Source organism: Globicephala melas, chromosome 6, assembly GCF_963455315.2.
Source record: "Globicephala melas chromosome 6, mGloMel1.2, whole genome shotgun sequence".
In the NCBI taxonomy this organism is placed as follows: domain Eukaryota; kingdom Metazoa; phylum Chordata; class Mammalia; order Artiodactyla; family Delphinidae; genus Globicephala; species Globicephala melas.
The window spans coordinates 113,007,519-113,027,643 of NC_083319.1; the positions used below are offsets into that span (position 1 = coordinate 113,007,519).

Consider the following 20,125-nt stretch of genomic DNA (forward strand, 5'->3'; position numbering starts at 1 on the left):
GTGTTAGGACTTTATTAAAAGTTATTCAAGTTAAAAATGTTTTTCCCGTTAAATTGGTCAAGAGCACTAAGCATGGAACCTAGAGACCAGAATTACATTCCCGACTCTGACAAGCTGGTCATGACACAAGGTGATTTATTTTGTCTCGAGTTTGTTTCCTTTGCTATCAGATGGAACATGACCTCCAACCTCATGCACTGTGGTGGATTTTCAGAGTGTTTATGGAGCCCCCGTGGGCCTGGCACTTCATTTCTGTGGCCACTGAAGGGCATGGTCTGTGCTTACATGTTGTGTACAGTTTCCTAGGGAGATAAGACAGATAGATAGGAAAGAAAGTGTAAAACTATACATAGAAGTGCTCATTCTGAAATGTTTTCAGTGCAGTAGGAATTAGAGAAGGGAGATCAAACTGGGAAAAATGGAAAGAAACGTAGAAGGCGTGACTTGTAGGGAAAAGAACAAACCAGCGATTCATGTGTGTTAGGGTTAGACTGACTGTATTAGGAGCTTCCTGTTGAGAATTAGTCTTTGTGATTGACCCTGTGAAATGTGTAAGGAACTGGAGGAAACCAGTGAAGGTTTCTGAAGTGAAAGGACTGACATAGTGGAAGAGGCAGTGGGAGCACCTGATGGAAACGGTAGAGGCAGTTGGCGTGAGTTGGTGAGGACCCGGACTTCGTGTTCAGAGGGGTGTTCAGTTCAGGTATTTCAGAGCCAGGGTTTTATTAAAATATTTGACATTTTGACTCATGAAAAATTACGTCTGCTAAAATCACAGCTCAAGAATGCTTTTTATTTTGGGAGAAACTTTATGGTTATGTAGACTTATTTACATTAACTGTAAGCTCAGCAAAAACTTTCTTGAGTTGCTTTAATGGAAGTAAAATTCTTGATAAAATTCTAATAGTTATCGTTAAATTGAAAGTAGAAAATCTTCAGGTAGAGTAAGTACTCTTGTTTAAAAAAATAATTTATTTATTTATTTTTGGCTGCGTTGGGTCTTTGTTGCTGTGCGTGGGCTTTCTCTAGTTGCGGCAAGCAGGGGCCGCTCTTTGTTGCGGCGTGCGGACTTCTCATTGTGGTGGCTTCTCTTGTTGCGGAGCACAGGCTCTAGGCGCGCAGGCCTCAGTAGCTGTGGCACACGGGCTCAGTAGTTGTGGCTCGCAGGCTCAGTAGTTGTGGCGCACGGGCTTAGTTGCTCCGCGGCATGTGGGATCTTCCTGGACCAGAGCTCGAACCCGTGTCCCCTGCACTGGCAGGCGGATTCTTAACCACTGTGCCACCAGGGAAGCCCAGTAAGTACTCTTATAGCTTCAGACCCCACTGCATTTTCATTACTTTTCTTCTTAAGCTAACAGAATAACTGCCAAGGAGTAGTTCAGGCCATTAGCAGCAAGGAACAGATTGAACGTAAACCAGTCCTTCTTATAAGCCAGCAGATAGTGCTGCCTGTGTGCTTCACTATGTAGTAGTTCAGATTATCAGAAATAGGCGTAAACAGAATCACGTTTTATGCTTATGGTGGTTGCTATGAAACCTATCAGTAGAAATTTAAGGGAGCTCTTCCTTATTAAAAAAAAATGTCAAAGGACAATAAAATAACTCCACTTTGGGGAAAAAATATAAGAACGTACTTATCCAAATAAATGTTTAGTGTCTTCAAAGCAGAGGTACAGACTTATTCTAATGAAGGTATTCCATTACACAAAATATCTTGAAACTTCTCTTTCAGAAATTCCCTGACAGCTTATATACCAGATTCTTTTGATTGTCTTTCTAGATACAAGTCTATTCTGAGAGCATTTAATTTTTTTGCAAAAAGCTTAAAGTTACTTGCAACCAAGTTTAGTGAATGAAGTGGGTAATCAAGATAAATGATATGTGATCTTTTTCAGTAACTTACCATGCAGTAATGAACCTAATTTGTATAATTAGTTTGTAAACTGATTTGGAATATTTTGAACAAGAATTCATTTCTAGGGCTTCCCTGGTGGCACAGTGGTTGAGAGTCCGCCTGCCGATGCAGGGAACACAGGTTCGTGCCCCGGTCCGGGAGGATCCCACATGCCGCGGAGCGGCTGGGCCCGTGAGCCACAGCTGCTGAGCCTGTGTGTCTGGAGCCTGTGCTCCACAACGGGAGAGGCCACAGCAGTGAGAGGCCCGCATACCGCAAAAAAAAACAAAAAACAAAGCATTTCTAAAAATATTTGTCAAAAATTAATACTATTACTTTAAAGGTATGATTTGTAGACTGAAGTCAAGGATTTAAAGTGTTGATGCGTAATTTTGGCAGTATAAATTTTCATAAGATTTATTTATATTCCATCTCGTTCCCCACAAAAAGGTTTAACTACATGATATATAGTGCAATGTATATATATGTGTGTGTGTGTGTGTTTATACACACATACACACAGATCAAACTGAAATTAAGTTAAAAACAAGTGTTTGGGAAAGTCAACATTATCAGGCAAATGAATACCTCAGGCAAATGAGTGCAAGCAATATAATATTAAGCCAAGTTGAAGTAGGAACAGAAAGTTCATGGTCAAAGGGTCTCTACAATTTGGGAAAATAATTCACAAATTTGGTGCTGAGATTTGTAGCAAAGCAGGAAACCTAACTAATCACTTGAGACGAAATATGTCCGTTACTCAGAGGACAGCTCTTTTTGGTATTGAAACAAAGGAAAAATGTCCAGTGATTCTTCTAAAAAGGGGACTATGATAAAGTGTTCCTCAAACTCGGGTAGCATGTGGAGTCCCCTAAAGGGGAAGATACTTTTTCAGACTCCAAGAATCTAAGTCCATAGACCTCAGTGAAAAACTGAAGTCTTAGTGTTTGCAAATGTCTTTCAGTTGTGTTTATTACTATAAAACATGGGGTTTTTTAATATATATATAAAATATTTTTATCAAAATGAATATATAAAATATAAACATTATCTGGAACTTGTATATTCCTGATTTAATTGAAATCTTGGACACCATTTTATAAAACAGCCCTGTTATGGCCTGAAAACATTCTCAGTAACTTTTACAATATTTGGATTTCATAGGACCCTTTCTCATAATATGGCATGTGGAAGTTAATGGCATGAGGCCAGAAAAATGATTGTATTTGAGTGAATCTGTGGAGAGTATCAGCCTAGTTCTGTTCATACTCAGACTGCATCCTTCAGGCAGTTCTCACAAGTATCGTTTCAAGATGCTTTCCATTAGTAGTCAGCAACAGTGTGCTTGGGAGTTAGCGTTGCTTGACAGGTATTTGGAAAACTTGCCCCTTCCTTGGAGAAAAAGCACAGTCAGCTGAGCCATGAGGTAGAATTGACACCGTCCTGTGACAGCTGAGTGGTTTCAGAAGGACACATGCCTACGCAGAAGGCCATTCCCCTGCAAAACACCACCAATCATGCCGGCTAATGCACTCCTCAAGAAGCAGTACCAGGTTTACTCTACCACACAAATGAAAGGGCACGAGGACCCCGAGTTCTGGATCATAAAGCCTGCAGTAATTCCTTTAGCCTGGAAAAAAAGGTAAAGAGCTAAGCATATCAACTCATATAAGCTGGTTGTAAAATGTATATTGAATTCTCTAAATCAGCCATCCCCAACTTTTATGGCGCCAGGGACCGGTTTCGTGGAAGACAGTTTTTCCACAGAGTGGGGAGTGGGGTGGGAATTGTTTGGGGATGAAACAAACGCGTTACATTTATTGTGCACTTTATTATTATTACATTGTAATATATAATGAAATAATTATACAACTCACCATAATGCAGAATCAGTGGGAGCCCTGAGCTTGTTTTCCTGCAACTAGATGGTACCATGTGGGGGTGACGGGAGACAGTGACACCCAAAGTGTGTTGCTTATGTCTGGTCTACCCCGTTAGATGCAGCTTAATTGTCACTTGCCACTCACTGATAGGGTTTTGGTGTGAGTCTGCAAGCAAGGGATTTTTGTTGTGGTGGTGGTGGTGGTGGTACGCGGGCCTCTCAGTGTTGTGGCCTCTCCCGTTGTGGAGCACAGGCTCCGGACGCGCAGGCTAAGCGGCCATGGCTCACGGGCCGAGCCGCTCCGCGGCATGTGGGATCTCCCTGGACCAGGGCACGAACCCGTGTCCCCTGCATCGGCAGGCGGACTCTCAACCACTGCACCACCAGGGGAAGCCCTGTTTCTTATATATTTTATACAGAGTAGCTTGTATCTCTTAATCCCATGCCCCTAATTTGCCCCTCCCCCCTTCCCTTTCCCCTTTGGTAGCCACTAGTTTGTTTATTGTATCTGTGAGTCTGTTTCTTTTTTGCATGAATATTCATTTGTATTATTTTTAAAGATTCCAAAATAAGTGGTATCATGGACTATTAGACTTTCTCTGTGTGACTGCTTTCACTAAGCATATTCTCTAGGTCCATCCGCATTGCTGCAGATGGCAGGATTTCATTCTTTTTTATGGCTGAGTAATATTCCATTGTATATATGTACCACATCCTCTTTATCCATTCATGTTGATGGACGTTTAGTTTGCTTCCATATCTTGGCTATTGTAGATAACGGTGCTATGAACTTTGGGGTGCATGTATCTTTTTTGAATCAGTGTTTCTGTTTTCAGGATATATACCCAAGAATAGAATACTGGATCATATGTTAGTTCTATTTTTAGTTTTTTCCATAATGACTGCACCAGTTTACATTCTGACCAACAGTGTACAAGGGTTCCGTTTTCTTCACATTCTCTCCAACATTTGTTATTTGTAGGCTTTTTGGTGATGGCAGGTGATGAGGTGATATCTCGTTTTGATTTGCATTTCTCTAGTAATTAGTGACGTTGGACATCTTTTCATGTGTGTTAGGCATCTGTATGTCTTTGGAAAATGTCTAGTCAGGACTTCTGACCATTTATTTATTTATTTATTTATTTTGCGGTACACTGGCCTCTCACTGCTGTGGCCTCTCCCGTTGCGGAGCAGAGGCTCTGGACGTGCAGGCTCAGTGGCCATGGCTCGCGGGCCCAGCCACTTCGTGGCATGTGGGATCCTCCCGGACGGGGACATGAACCCGTGTCCCCTGCATCGGCAGGCGGACTCTCAACCACTGCGCCACCAGGGAAGCCCCTTCCCATTTATTTATTTGTTTGTTTTTTAATTTATGGCTGTGTTGTGTTTTAGTTGTGGCACACGGGAGTCTTTGTTTAGGTGTGTGGGATCTTCCATTGCAGCGCAGACTCTTTGTTGTGGCATGCAGGCTTCTCTCTAGCTGTGGCACGCAGACTCCAGAGTGCACGGGCTCTGTAGTTTGCGGCATGTGGGCTCTCTCATTGGGGCACACGAGCTCAGTAGGTGTGGTGCGTGGGCTTAGTTGCCCCATGGCATGTGGGATCTTAGTTCCCTGACCAGGTGTCAAACCCATGTACCCTGCATTGGAAGGCAAATTCTTTACCACTGGACTACCAGGGAACTCCCTCTTCTGCCCATTTTTGGTTAGGTTGATTTTTGGTTTTGGATTTGGGTTTGTTTTATATTGAGTTGTATGAGCTGTTTATATACTTTGGATATTAATCCCTTGTTAGTCATATCATTTGCAATATTTTCTCCCATTCCAAAGGTTGTGTTTTTGTTTTGCTGGTGGTTTCCTTTTCTGTGCAAAAAGCTTTTAAGTTTAATTAGGTCCATTTGTTTATTTTTGCTTTTATTTCTTTTGCCTTAGGAGATGGATCCAAAAAAATATTGCTATGATTTATGTCAGGAGTGCTCTATGTTCTCTTCTATGAGTCTTATGGTTTCAGGTTTAACATTTAGGTTTTTAATCCATTTTGAGTTTATTTTTGTATATGGTGTGAGGAAATGTTCTAATCTCATTCTTTTACATGCATCTGTCCAGTTTTCCCAGCACTACTCCTTGAAGAGAATGTCTTTCTCCATTATATGTTCTTACCTCCTTTGTCATAGATTAATTGACCATAGGTGTGTGGGTTTGTTTTTGGACTCTCTATTCTGTTCCATTGATCTATATGTCTGGTTTTGTGCCAACACCACACTTTGTAGTAGACAGTAAGTCCCCTACATATGAATGAGTTCTGTTCTGAGAGCACATTCGTAAGTCCAGTTTGTTCATAAGTCCAACAAAGTTAGCCTAGGTACCCAAATAACACAGTCGGCTATATAGTACCGTACCACAATAGTTTTATAATACTTTTCACACAAATAATATGTAAAAAACAAAGAATCACAAAAAATAAAATATTTTTAATCTTATAGTATAGTACCTTGAAAAGTACAGTAGTCCAGTACAACAGCTGGCATCCGGGACTGGCATCGAGTGAATAGGCAAGAAGAGCTACTAACTGGAGGAGGGAGAGGAGGTGGGAGATGGCAGAGCTGAAAGATCATCAGCAATAGGAGACAGAGGGCGAGCTGCAGTTTCATTCATGCCTGACGTGGATGGCACAGGTTCTGGGTCCTTGCTGGATTCAGTTCTATCTACCCTCTTGAAAAAACGATCCAATGATGTCTGTGTAGTAGCTCTTTTTTTCTCATCATAGATGACATGGTATCACTGGATTGCATTCTGAATGGCTGCTGCAACCTTCGTGTACCATTCTATGTTTGGGTCCTGAGCCTCAGAGACAACAGTGCTTCCTCAAATAAAGAGAATCCCCTTGCCATTTCCTGCATCGTGAATCTCTTCGGTTCTTCAGTTACTTCTTCTTCCTCTTGTAGCTCCACTCTCTCAATTATTTTCACTTTTCTTTCCATTGTTATCACTTGGCACTTGTTAGCCATACCAGCTACACACCGCTGCCTTTACATGTGCTTCCTGGGCTTGAAATAAAGATACTGTATTACTGTACTCTATACAGTACTGTACAGTAGCGTACACAAAAGCACAACCACTTATAGAGGGTGCATACATGTGACAATGTGCACCAGACATGTGAACTAACTTATGTGATTGGACATGAGAATGCATGTTTGCATCTTTGAAAGTTTGCAACTTGAAGATTTATATGTAGGGGACTTACATATAAATCTGAAGTCTGGGAGGGAGATAGCCTCCAGCTTTGTTTTTTTTTTTCCTCAAGATTGCTTTGGCAATTCAGGGTCTTTTGTGGTTCCATATGAATTTTTGGATCATTTGTTCTAGTTCTAGGGAAAATGTCATGGGTATTTTGATAGAGATTGCATTAAATCTATAGCCTGCTTTGGCTAGTATGCCATTTAACAATATTAATTCTTCCAGTCCAAGAGCACAGGATATCTTTCTATTTCTTTGTATTATCTTCAGTTTCCTTCATAACTGTTTTACAGTTTTCAGTGTATAGGTCGTTCACCTCCTTGGTTAAGTTTATTCCCGTGTATTTTATTCTCTTTGATGTGATTTTAAACAGGATTTTTTTTTCTCTTTCTGATGATTTATTATTGATGTTTAGAAAAGCAACAGATTTCTATATGTTAATCTTGTATCCTGCAACCTTGCTGAATTCATTTATTAGTTCTAATAGTTTGGGGGGGAGACTAGTGTTTTCTTATATAAAGTATCATGTCATCTGCAAGAAGTGATAGTTTTACTTCTTCCCTTCCAATTTGGATGCCTTTTATGTCTTTTTCTTGTCTGATTGCTGTGGCTAGGGCTTCTAACACTATGTAAATAGAAGTGGCAAGAGTGGGCATCCTTGTCTAGTTCCTGAATAGAGAGGAAAAGTTTTCAGCTTTTCACTGTTGAGTGTGATATTAGCTGTGGGTTTGTCATAAATGGCCCTTATCATGTTGAGATGAGTTCCCTTTATACATACCTTGATGGAAATTTTTATCATGTATGGATGTTGAATTTTCTTAAGTGCTTTCTGCACCTATTGAGATGATCATGTGATTTTTTTATGCTTCCCTTTGTTAATGTGGTGCTGTCACATTCGTAGATTTGCAAATGTTGAACCATCTTGCATCCTGAGAATAAATCCAACATGATCCTGGTGTATGATCCTTTTTATATATTTTTGGATTTGGTTTGCTAATATTTTGTTGAGGAGTTTTTTTTTTTTTTTTTTGCGGTACGCGGGCCTCTCACTGTTGTGGCCTCTCCTGTTGCGGAGCACAGGCTCCAGACGCGCAGGCTCAGCGGCCATGGCTCATGGGCCCATCCACTCTGCGGCATGTGGGGTCTTCCCAGACCAGGGCATGAACCCTTGTCCCCTGCATCGGCAGGTGGACTCTCAACCACTGCGCCACCAGGGAAGCCCTGTTGAGGAGTTTTGCATCTATATTCATCAAAGAGATTGGCCTGTAACTTTCTTTTCTTGTAGTGCCTTTGTCTGGTTTTGGTGTCAGGGTAATGGTGGCCTCGTAGAATAAATTTGGGAGCATCCCATCCTCTTTAATTTTTTGGAATAGTTTGTGAAGGATAGCTATTATTTCTTTATATGTTTAGTAGAATTTCCCTGTGAAGCCCTCTGGTCCTGGACTTTTGTTGGCTGGGAGGTTTTCTTTATTACAAGTTCAGTTTCACTACTAGTGATTGATCTGTTCAGATTGTTTCTTCTTGATTCAGTCTTGACAGGTTGTGTGTTGCTAGAAATTTGTCCATTTCTTCTGTTCAATTTGTTGGCATATAACTGTTCGTAGTAGTATGATTTTTTTGTTACCTCTGTGGTATTGGTTGTTATTTCTTCACTTTCATTTTTTTTATTTGGGTCCTCTTTTTTTCTTTTTGAGCCTCACTAAAGGTTTATCAACTTTGTTCATCAAAAAGAGTTATCAAAAATCAACTCTTAGTTTCATTAATCTTTTCTATCTTTTTTTTTTTTTGGTCTGTATTTTATTTATTTTCTTTACATATTTTCCTACCTTTTGCTGACTTTGGGCTTTGTTTGTACTTCTTTTTCTAATTCCTTTAGGTGGTAGGTTAGGTTCTGTTTTTGAAGTTTTTCCTATTTCTTGAGGAAGACCTGTATGCCTATGAACTTTCCTCTTAGAACTGCTTTTGCTGCATCCATAAGGTTTTGGAATGTTGTGTTTTTATTTTCATTTGTCTTGAGGTGTTTTCTGATTTCCTCTTTGATTTCTTCATCGACCCATTGGGTTTTTAGTAGCATGTTGTTTGGTCTTCATGTGTTTGTTCTTTTCCCTGTTTTCTTTCTGTAATCGATATATGGCTTGATATAATTTCTATCCTCCTAAATTTGTTGAGACTTGTTTTGTGGCCTAGCATGTGATCTATCCTGGAGAATGTTCCATGGGCACTTGAAAAGAATATGTACTCTGCCGTTTTTGGATGTAAAGTCCTATAGAGATCTGTTAAGACCAACTAGTCTATTGAGCTATTTAAGACCACTGTTGCCTATTGATTTTCTGTCTGGATGATCTGTCCATTGATGTAAGTGGGGTGTTAAAGTCCCCTACTATTATTGTAGTGTTGTCAGTTTCTCCCTTTATGTCTGTTAGTTTTTGCCTTATATATTTAGGTGCTCCTATATTGGGTGCGTGTATGTTAAGTAATGTAATATTCTCTTCTTGTATTGATCCATTTATTGTTATAATATCTTTCTTTATGGCCTTTGTTTTAAAGTCTATTTTTGTCTGATATATGTATTGCTACCCCCACTTTCTTGTCATTTCCATTTGCATGAAATATCTTTTTCCATCCCCTCACTTTCAATCTGTGTTTGCTTTTAGCCCTGAAGTGTCTCTCTTGTAGGCAACATACTGAAGGGCCTTGGTTTTGGGGGTTTTTTAAAAATCTAATCAGCTACCCTATGTCTTTTGATGACAGCATTTAATCCATTGATATTTAAAATACTTAATTGATAGGTATGTACTTACTGTTTTCTTTTTTCTGGCTGTTGTAATTCTTCTCTGTTTTCTGGCTGTTGTAGTTCTTACTGTTTTCTGGCTGTTGTAGTTCTTCTCTGTTAATTTCTTCTCTTATGATTTGATGATTTTCTTTAGTGGTATGCTGTGTTTTTTTCTTTTTGATTTTTGTGTATCTATTGTAGGGTTTGATTTGTGGTTACCATGGGATTCATATATGTTGGCATGTTGACCCATAATTATATCTACGTGTTTTAAACTGCTAGTCATTTAGGTTCAAAGGTATTCCAAAAGAGCTACATTTTTTACTCCATCTCCCAAATTTTGTGTTTTTTATGTCGTATGTTACATATTCTTGCTTATCCCTTAACTGTTCATTGTAACTATAGTTGCTTTTAACTTTTTTTTGTCTTTCAACCTATGTACTGGCTTAAGTGGTTGATCTTCAATCCTTACTATATATATACTTGCCTTTCCTAGTCGTATTTTCCCTTTCTTATAGGTTTTTACTTCTTTTCCATTTAGAGGGCACAGTTCACCATTCTTTTTAGAGTCAGTTTAGTATTGCTATATTTGTTTAATTTTTGCTTGTTGGAGAAATTCTTTCTCTCTCCTTCTGTTCTAAATGATAATCTTTCTGAGTGGAGTGTCCTGGGTTGCAGGTTTTTCCCTTTCAGCACTTTGAATATATATTGCCACTCCCTTCTGGCCTGCAAAGTTTCTGCAGAGAAATCAGCTGATAGCCTTATGGGGGTTCCCTTTTATATAACTCTTTGTTTTTCTCTTGCTGCCTTTAGAATCCTCTCTTTATCTTTAACTTTTGCCGTTTTAATTATGATAGGTCTTTGTGTGGGTCCATTTGGGTTCATCTCGTTTGGAACCCTCTGTGCTTCCTGTACCTGGATATCTATATTCTTCTACAGGTTTGGGAATTTTTCAGCCATAATTTCCTCACATACATTTTTGATCCCCTTCTCTCTCTCTTCTCCTTCTGGGATTCCTATAATGTGAATGTTGGAACACCTAATGCTATCTCAAATATCTCTTAAACAAACTTTTTTAAATGAAAGCAATTTTTCTTTCTCTTGTTCTGATTGGGTGGTTTCCATTGTTCAGTTATATCTTCCAGATCACTTGTGCAGTCTTCTGTATCACTTAGTGATTCATTTCCTTATAGTGTGTTTTTATTTCAGCTGTTGTATTGTTCATTTCTGATTGGCCCTTTTCTATATTTTCTAGTTCTTCATTAAAATGTTCAGTGTTTAGATCAATTCTTTTCCCTAATTCAGTTAACATTTTCTTTACTAATGTTTTGAATTTTTTATCTGGAAAATTATTTATTTCTATTTCATTATTTATCTAGAGTTTTCTCTTACTCTTTGAATTGAGAGCAGTTCCTCTGCCTTTTCTTTCTTTTTTTTTCCTATTTTTAAATATTTTATTGACTGTAGTTGATTTACATTGTTGTTTTAATTTCTGCTGTACAGCAAAGTGATTCAGATATATATATATATATATATATATACACACATTATTTTTTTATATTCTTTTCCATTATGGTTTATCCCTGGATATTGAATATAGTTCCCTGTGCTGTACAGTAGGATCTTGTTGTTTATCCATTCTATATATAATAGTTTGCATATGCTAACCCCAAATTCCTAATCCATCCCTCCTCACCACCCCACCTTGGCAACCACATGGCTGTACTCTCTGTCTGTGAGTCTGTTTCTGTTTCATGGATAAGTTCATGTGTGTCATATTTTAGATTCCACATATAAGTGATATCATATGGTACCACTTGGGTAAGTGCCAACAGTGGCACCTGCTGCCCCACCCGGCTCTGCCTCAGGCCTGCGTCACCTCTGTGTCCCAAGGTTCAGTCTCTTCCCCAGTCCTGGCTACCCCAGTTCCAGTGCTATGCTGTGGCTTGGAGTGAATGGGGCTGGAGAATTGGCTCTGCTTGGGCTGGGGTTGTGTGATGAGGTGGTCCCGGGAAGAACCTCAGCCGTTAGAGCGCGCCTCTCTCTGCACTGCCTCTGGGGCCAACACTCGAGCTCCTCACAACTGGACTCCAGACTTCTCCAGTCCTTGTATTTGTCACAGCATCTTCCAGCCAGCCAACAGGGCTTGTGTCCTCTGTCTAGGACCCCAGGACTGGGATGCCCAGTCTGTGGCTCGACCCGCTCACTCCCCAAGGCAAGTGTCCATCGCTGCAGTCTCCCTTTTCCTCTGAGTCCCCTCCCAGGGGCACAGGTCATGACCTGACCTCTCTTCTTCCCATCATACCAGATTCTCTGAGAATCTTTCTTACAGCCTTGGTTGTACAGCAATCCAGCTAGTTTCCAGTTTGTTTTCAGTGAGAATTGTTCCACATGTTGATGTATTTTTAATGTGTTCCTGGTGCGGGTGATGGTGAGCTCCACATCCTCTTACTCTGCCATCTTGATCTCTCCCTTTAGAGTCCTTCTTTTTCGAAATTCTTATACTGCATATCTAGATGTCTTTCCCCAGACTGTCGTCTTTTAGGCCACATCTTAGGAGATAACAGAAAAACCATGTCATCTGCATATGGTGCTTAGACACTTTTATTTTCTGTGTTGGTGGGGCGTAATGAGGGAGGGGATGAATAATGATATGTAGTACACCCAATAGTGGTATCAGGGGCATTAAGTTAGAAGTTAAAAAGATTTTCAACAACACATTTCTGTTTTATTTAATCAGAAATTATGTGAGTCCTCAAAAGACAGCCTGAACTATTCAACTCCCCCAGCTGTTACAGTGCAGGTTTGGTAAGCACCCACAGTATGCAACTCCCCTGTCATAGTGCAGGTGTGGTAAGCGCCTACAGTATACAACACCCCTGACTGTGACAGTACAGGTTTGGTAAGCACCTACAGTATACAACACCACCATACTGTCACAGTGCAGCTTTGGTAACTGCCTATAGTATACAACACCCCCATACTGTCACAGTGCAGGTTTGGTAAGCACCTACAGTACACAACACCCCCTTACTGTCACAGTGCAGGTTTGGTAAGCGCCTACAGTATACAACACCCCCATACTGTCACAGTGCAGGTTTGGTAAGCGCCTACAGTATACAACACCCCCATACTGTCACAGTGCAGGTTTGGTAAGCACCTACAGTATACAACTCCCCTGTCACTGTGCAGATGTGGTAAGAACCCACTGTATACAACTCCCTCATATTGTCACATTGCAGATTTGCTAAGTGCCTACAGGTGTAGCAATTGGTAAAATAAATGCCACTTAGTCTTTAGCTAGGTACTAGCTAGTCTAGAGTCAGAGATCAAATAGAGATAGTACAATGTGTGAACTGCTTTATATTATTCCTAAAAAATTTATTCTTTAAGGAGAGGAGGAGCCAAGTGTAGACAGTCATAGAATGGCAAAGGCCAGCAGGTCCTCGTTTAGAACATTGATCTTAGCAGTCCAAACTTGTAAACGGCTAAGAAGGAAACAAAGACCTTCCTTCTACATTTATTTTAGATAGATTATTGTGCTATTTATGTGATGAGATTCTGTACACCAGTTATAGTGAAGGAATGAAATTTTCATCTATCACTTGGATAAGCCCCACCAATATGATGAGTTGAATAAGTAGTACATGATACCATTTATATAATGTTTAAAAGCAATTTTATTTAAATGTGCATATATGTAATAAAAATAAAAAGCCATGGGAAGGAAGGGGACACATCAATTTCAGGATACTATTAACACCCCTCAGCAGGAGGAGAAGGCAATAAGATGGGAAAAGGGTGCTCTCTCTCTTTAATGTGTTTTTCTTGAATCAGTTCTCCAAACCAATGTGGCCAAAAGTTAACTTTTACTAATTCTAGATATTAGGTACCTGTGTGTTCATTAGTTTATTCTCTGTACTTTTCTGTTTGAATCTGTACTTTTCTGTTTGAAACAGTTTGTCATTGTAAAAAAAATAAGTAAATTATAGTACACAGCAATAAGTGTAACATTGAAAGCAATAAAATATGTTGTGTAAAGTGATGGTCCAGCTATATTGGAAGAAATAAAGTGTCAGGATAATTCTTCCCAGGGGAGAGGACGTCAGAGCTGGATTTTGACAGATAAGTGGGGATTTATCCCCCAAGGCATATGTCTCCTTGTACATAGAGGGGTGCCAGCTGTTGTACTACAGGAACTGTAAGCTCTTCAGTGTTACTAGAGCATTTATTATGGGGACAGCTGGGGAAGATGGGCAATGGAAGTAGACAAGGCTAGAAGTACTTAAAAGACCAGATCCTGAAGGGCATTGCAGTCCACATAAGGAGCACAGGTTCTGTCCTGAGCCTGTGGGGAGCTCGTGAGGGGTTTCAAGCAGTGCAGTGATTAGAGATGACACTTCGATTTTAACGGAAGAGCTTTCTGGAGTGTGAAGATAGTGACTGTTATGTAAGGTTAAATTAAGCAGTCTGTTTAATTCATTCCACAGTGTTTTTTTAGACTAATGAAGATTGGAGATAACTAGAATGTGTATAAATACAAATGGTTAATTTAAATATACCATATCTGTAAAGAAAATACTACACAGCCATTGAAACTGACATGGAATATATCTATGATTTATTCATTTTCAACATTTTATTGTAAAATTTTTATCATATGAAAATGTTGAAAAAACTTCAGTTACCACCCATATGCCCACCATCTAGATTCTTCCATTAACATTTTATAATCTTGCTTTATCACTTATTTGTCCATCTTTCCATCCATTATGTGTTTCAAAGGGAAAAACTCAAGTCTCAGAACTGCATCTTGTTGTAATTTTTTAAAACATATTTGTGTATGCATAAGTAAGCAATCTGGGAAGATTTATATAAAACTGTTAGCTTTGGTTATCTTTGGCTGTTAGGTAATTTTTGCTTCCCACTTAATTCTTTATTGTACTGTCTGAATATTTTACATTGAGTTTGTGATATTGTAATAAAAACTACATTTAAAACTACAGTAAGGCTCTTTTCCTTTAGTGTGACAGAGAATGAGTTTTTTACTAAGTAAATACATAGAGCTTGATTTGCAATGAATGAATTAAATTTTTTTCTTTTTGTACAGATAATGATGAATAATGCTCAGAACGTTTAATCCTCAACGGAATGAAAGCATTTAAATTTTGGCTCATCAGAATAACAAGCTTCAGTGGGAAATGTAGCGATTTTTTATAAATGAAATATTAGATTTAAAATGAGCATGCTGATTACATGAAAATGATGGAGAAACATGCCATTTTTCAATTAAGATTCTAGTTTTTTATCTATTTTATTTTGTTTATTGAGTTCTATAGTTATCTCCTACAGAATATACACTTTATTAAATGTTCCAACCAAAGTGTAAAACACAGTGATCCAGACTGGACTCAATGGCTTTGAAGAAGATGTACCATGCAGCAAGGTAATTTTTACTTTCAGCAAATGTCTTTAAGTTGAAAGAGTAACTTCTGTTGTGAAAGACCTGCCTTTGCTTTTTCAATTATGCATTTAAGCATGACCCTTTTTTCTGTCTACTTGTTTTCATGGCCAGCAATTCTAGATTAAATAACCTTGTCAAGGGCTCTATTTAAATCTTAACATTTCGAAGATGGAACTTTTAGCCTTAAAGTTTATATTCTCAGTCCTTTTTCAACCAGTGTGTCTCCTGAACTAGCTGAATGGAAACAGGCTATAAAAACAGTCTTAGAAGTCATTGAAAAATTTGATTACGAAAGAATAGCAAAAATATATTTCCTGATATTGAAAAAGTTAATTACTTTTCTTTCTTTTTGAGGACCAGAACAAGGAAGACTATATCTAAAAATTAGTCTGTGAATTTTAACATTGATCTAGCATATAACATAAAGTTGCCCTTTTGATTTTCAGCTTCCTCTCATGCATGTGCTTTTTAATTGAGATTCAAAAGGAGAAATGAATCATTTTTATTTTGACAGTGTGACAGTTTTGGTAACTAGTATTCCAAAGGGGGGAAATGTTTACCTCTTTCAACACCATTAGGAGAAGATTTTGTTAGGTCATTAAGACAATGGTCACACAGCTTCAATTGCAGTATGCCAGGTGTTACATCATTAGAGATGTCTGAAGTCCAGATGCTTTTAGTAATAAAAGCAGAATTTTGGAAACTCTGAGAACAAAGAAGCCTCCTTGTCATTATCTGTAATTTGAACAGAAGAATCGTATGTTGCAGCACTATCAGTAGTATGCTGAATTAATTATGTATATTATTTCTAACATCCAAAGCTAAATACTTGATTTTTATATGTTTGTTTATTTTATGATATTGCTATTAAATTTTTACTCTCTACCTGAAGTACACTATTGGTTGTCTTTTATTTAATAGCACTGTTATTAATAGAATGCTTTTACAGAGAGCTGAGAATACTTTGGATTATTTTACCTGAACATTTTAATTTTTTTTTCAATAGAAGAATATTTGAATTCTGTAATTTAATTCTCTACAGTCTTAAATGATGATAATGATTTGTGGGAGTGAGTATTTTTAAATTCTTAACCTAGAAATGCAAGTAGGAGTATAACACAGTAGAAAGAGTTGTTTAGCCATATTTCAAAAGATGTCATCTATACAAGAACAGGAGTGACAAATAGGATATGTGCCATCTTCAGTCAATTGGTAGTGAGTGGCTCTGGGGTGTTATTATGGAAAGGTTGTCTGCCAGTGGTAAAGAGGGTTTTTATTGTTCAGTAAGGTCTATTGTAGGTGTTGGAGGAGGAACGTGGAAGTATCTATAGATTCATAGAATATTAGAGCGAGCAAGGGCTATCAGGATAATTTAGTGTTATCTACATTTCTCAGGTGAGGGCACTGAGTTGTCACATGAGTGCATTCACTTGTGTAGATGGCCAGGGTCAAACCAGTTCCTGGCCTTACCCTGTGCTATTACTTCCACATTCTTTTAAAATTTATCTCCTCTAGAGAGTGAAAAGGAATAGATTTAATAGGAAAAGGTACATTTAGCATTAATGCGTTAAGAATTCTGCAGAGATGTTCTGTTTCTGGGAGTAGCACACTGTTCTAATTTACCTTGCTATTGAAAACAACTTGTAAATGTTAAATAAAGTTGGCTTTTTATCCATAAATTAGCACGTATTCTACCCTTTATCACTTCATTGATGGATCTTTCAAGATTGCTTGTGTATGTGTGTGTTTAATATATACCTGAAAACAGAAGAGGTAAGAAGATGAATTGCAAGGCCATCACTTTGGAGAAAGCCTCAACCCAGAGATGACTGGAATATTGGAGAATAAATACGCACTTTTGACTGGAGAATATGTCCAGTGCCTCTCACTTGGGTAGAATGGACTCACGGAGCAAAGGTGCAAAAGGTAACGCCAAGCATCCACCACACTGGAGAATCATGTAGGAAACCCTGTGTCAAGGTAACACTCCAGAAGGCTACATCCTCACAATCAAGGAGAACCCCAAACTCAGAGACTGTCAGAAGAGAAGAGGACCAAAAATCCCCTGGAGGTTGTAGCCACAAACCAGCCACCAACTGGTTTTGTATCTTGAGGAACAAAACCTGGGTGGGTCGGGGAATTTAGACTCAAACGTAATTTAAGGTGGTTCCCAATTGGTAGTGCCCCGTGAACGCAGAAGAAGCCATTCCAGTGCCTCTCTGAAGGAAGGCACATTTCTTTCGTGTCTTGAAAAGCACCATAAATAACATTTTAAGAGCAATGATAAACACAGAGTTAAAAATATAATAGTACACAAGAAATCAAGACAATGTAAGTGGGAAATATCAGGAACAGAATATGCACAGACTTCAGATTTGGAATTATAAGAGATGTGTTATAAAGCAACTATATTTACTGTGTTTAAAGCTAAAAAGTGATGTAGATTTGAAGAACCAAATACAATTCATTTACATGAAAAATGCAATAACCAACATTTAAAAACGAAGTGGACATACTTGGCAGCACACTGTATGTGGCAGGGAAGAGAATTTAACAAACTGGAAGAAATTATCCGTAATAAGCACACAGAAAAAGATGGAAAGTATACAGAAGGAAAGAGATTCAGTGGGAACGTCTAATGTATGTTTGATTGGAGTCCTAGAAAAAAAGAAAGGGGTAAAGTTATTCATAGATATAAAGGCTGAGAATTTTTCCAAACTGTTGGAAGACACCAGTCCACAGATTGCAGATGCATAGTGAATTTCAAGCAGGATGAAGTAAGAGAAAAGCATGCTTGGTGTCTGCAAAGTAAAACTGTGTAAAATCAAAGACAAAAAAACATCTTAAAAGAAGTTGAAGATAAAAAAGGCATACTACTTTCAAAGGAATGTTAAAGACTGACAGTTGGTGTTTCAGCAGTAATAGTGAAACACTGAAATGGTATCTGTAATGGACTGAAAGAAAATAATTGTCATTCCAAATTACATACGTACTAAAATTGTCTCATGGGTGGATAAAAATGAATCCTGACTCCCACTGCTGGCCATGAAGAAGTAAAAGAGAGGGGATTTACCTTCCCACCTTTAACAACTCAAACACTGGACAAAATACATGAAGCAATGCTTCTCAGACAATGGGAGACAGACAACAAAGGGAAACATATGCGGTAAACCATGTGATTGCCCAAGTTTACTGCATAGAAATAGCATGGACGTCAGGGGACCCATAAAAAACCCAGGGTTCATCCTAAACTGAGGATATAGAAGTTAGAATTTAGAGAGGTGAAAGCAGCCATAATTTGCACTGCAGAGTTCCAGAAAGCAGAGAGCTGCACAGAGGGCTAGAAAATCTCCAAATATTTGGAAAGTAAATACATTACTTTTTTTTTTAATTGAAGTATTTTTGATTTTCAATATTGTGTTAATTTCTGGTGTACAGCAAAATGATTTAGATATGTTTCAGGGATGGAAAAAGATATTTCATGCAAATGGAAGTGACAAGAAAGTGGGGTAGCAATACTCATATCAGACAAAATGGACTTTAAAACAAAGGCCAGGGCTTCCCTGGTGCCACAGTGGTTGAGAGTCCGCCTACTGCTGCAGGGGACACAGGTTCGTTCCCCCGTCCAGGAAGATCCCACATGCCATGGAGCGGCTGGGCCCGTGAGCCATGGCCGCTGAGCCTGCGCGTCCAGAGCCTGTGCCCCGCAACGGGAGAGGCCACAACAGTGAGAGACCCGCGTAACGCAAAAAAATAAGTAAATAAAACAAAGGCCATAAAGATAAAGGACACTACATAGTGTTAAATGGATAGATACAAGAAGAGAATATTACATTTATTAACATACATGCACCCAATATAGGAGAGGCTAAAAATATAAATACAAACATACATAAAGGGAGAAAGTGACAGGAATACAAAAGTAGTATTAATAGTAGGAGACGTTAACACCCCCACTGACATCAGTGGACAGAGCTTCCAGACAGAAAATCAGTTAGGCAACAGAGATCCTAAATGAAACAATGGAACACTTAGACTTAATTGATATTTTTCAAGACATTACATCCATAAACAGAATACACATTCTTTTCAAGTGCACATGGAATATTCTCTAGGATAGATCACATACTAGGACACAAAACAAGCCTCAACAAATTTAAGAGGATAGAAATCATTTCAATAATCTGTTTTGACCAAAACAGCATGAAACTAGAAATCAAACACAGAAGGAGAAACAAGAAAAAAACAACTACATGGAGAGTAAACAACATACTAATAAAAAACCCGATGGGTCAGTGATGAAATCAAAGAGGAAACTTTAAAATACCTTGAGACAATGATAACACAACTATACAAAAATCTATGGGATGCAGCAAAAAACAGTCCTAAGAAGGAAGTTCATAGCAATAGAGGCCTTCCTCAAAAACAGGAAAAATTCTAAATAAACAACCTAACCTACCACTTAAAAGAAAAATAACAAATGAAACCTAAACTCGCAGAAAGAGGGAAATAATAAAAATCAGAGAGGAAATAAAATAGAGATAAAAGAAACAACTGAAAAAAATCAATAAAACCAAGAGCTGGTTTTTTGAAAGGATAAACAAAATCAACAAACCTCTGGCCAGGCTCACCAAAAAGAAAAGAGAGAGGATCCAAATAAAATAAGTGAAATAGAAGAAATAATAACTGATACCACAGAGATGCAAAAAATCATAAGAGAATACTACAAATAGTTATATGCCAACAAATTGGACAACCTAGAAGAAATGGACTAATTTCTAGAAACATACAACCTAAGACCAAATCAAGAAGAAAGAGACAGTTTGAACAGATGGATCACTGGTAGTAAAACTGAATTTATAATTTAAAAAACT

The 20,125-nt window shown here is 38.4% G+C and overlaps 1 protein-coding gene across 7 annotated transcripts in view; it reads left to right on the forward strand.

Annotated features, from left to right (window-relative positions):
* Positions 1–16,142, forward strand: part of NEK1 (NIMA related kinase 1) — a 231,528-nt gene extending 215,386 nt beyond the window's left edge. For all 7 annotated transcript variants that reach the window (XM_060301363.2, XM_060301362.2, XM_060301361.1 and 4 more), the window contains one exon: positions 14,898–16,142. In XM_060301363.2, coding sequence (XP_060157346.1) covers positions 14,898–14,911 — 14 coding nt within the window. In that variant the 3' untranslated portion in view covers positions 14,912–16,142. The remainder of the gene's footprint in view (positions 1–14,897) is intronic.
* Positions 16,143–20,125: the final 3,983 nt, after the last annotated feature.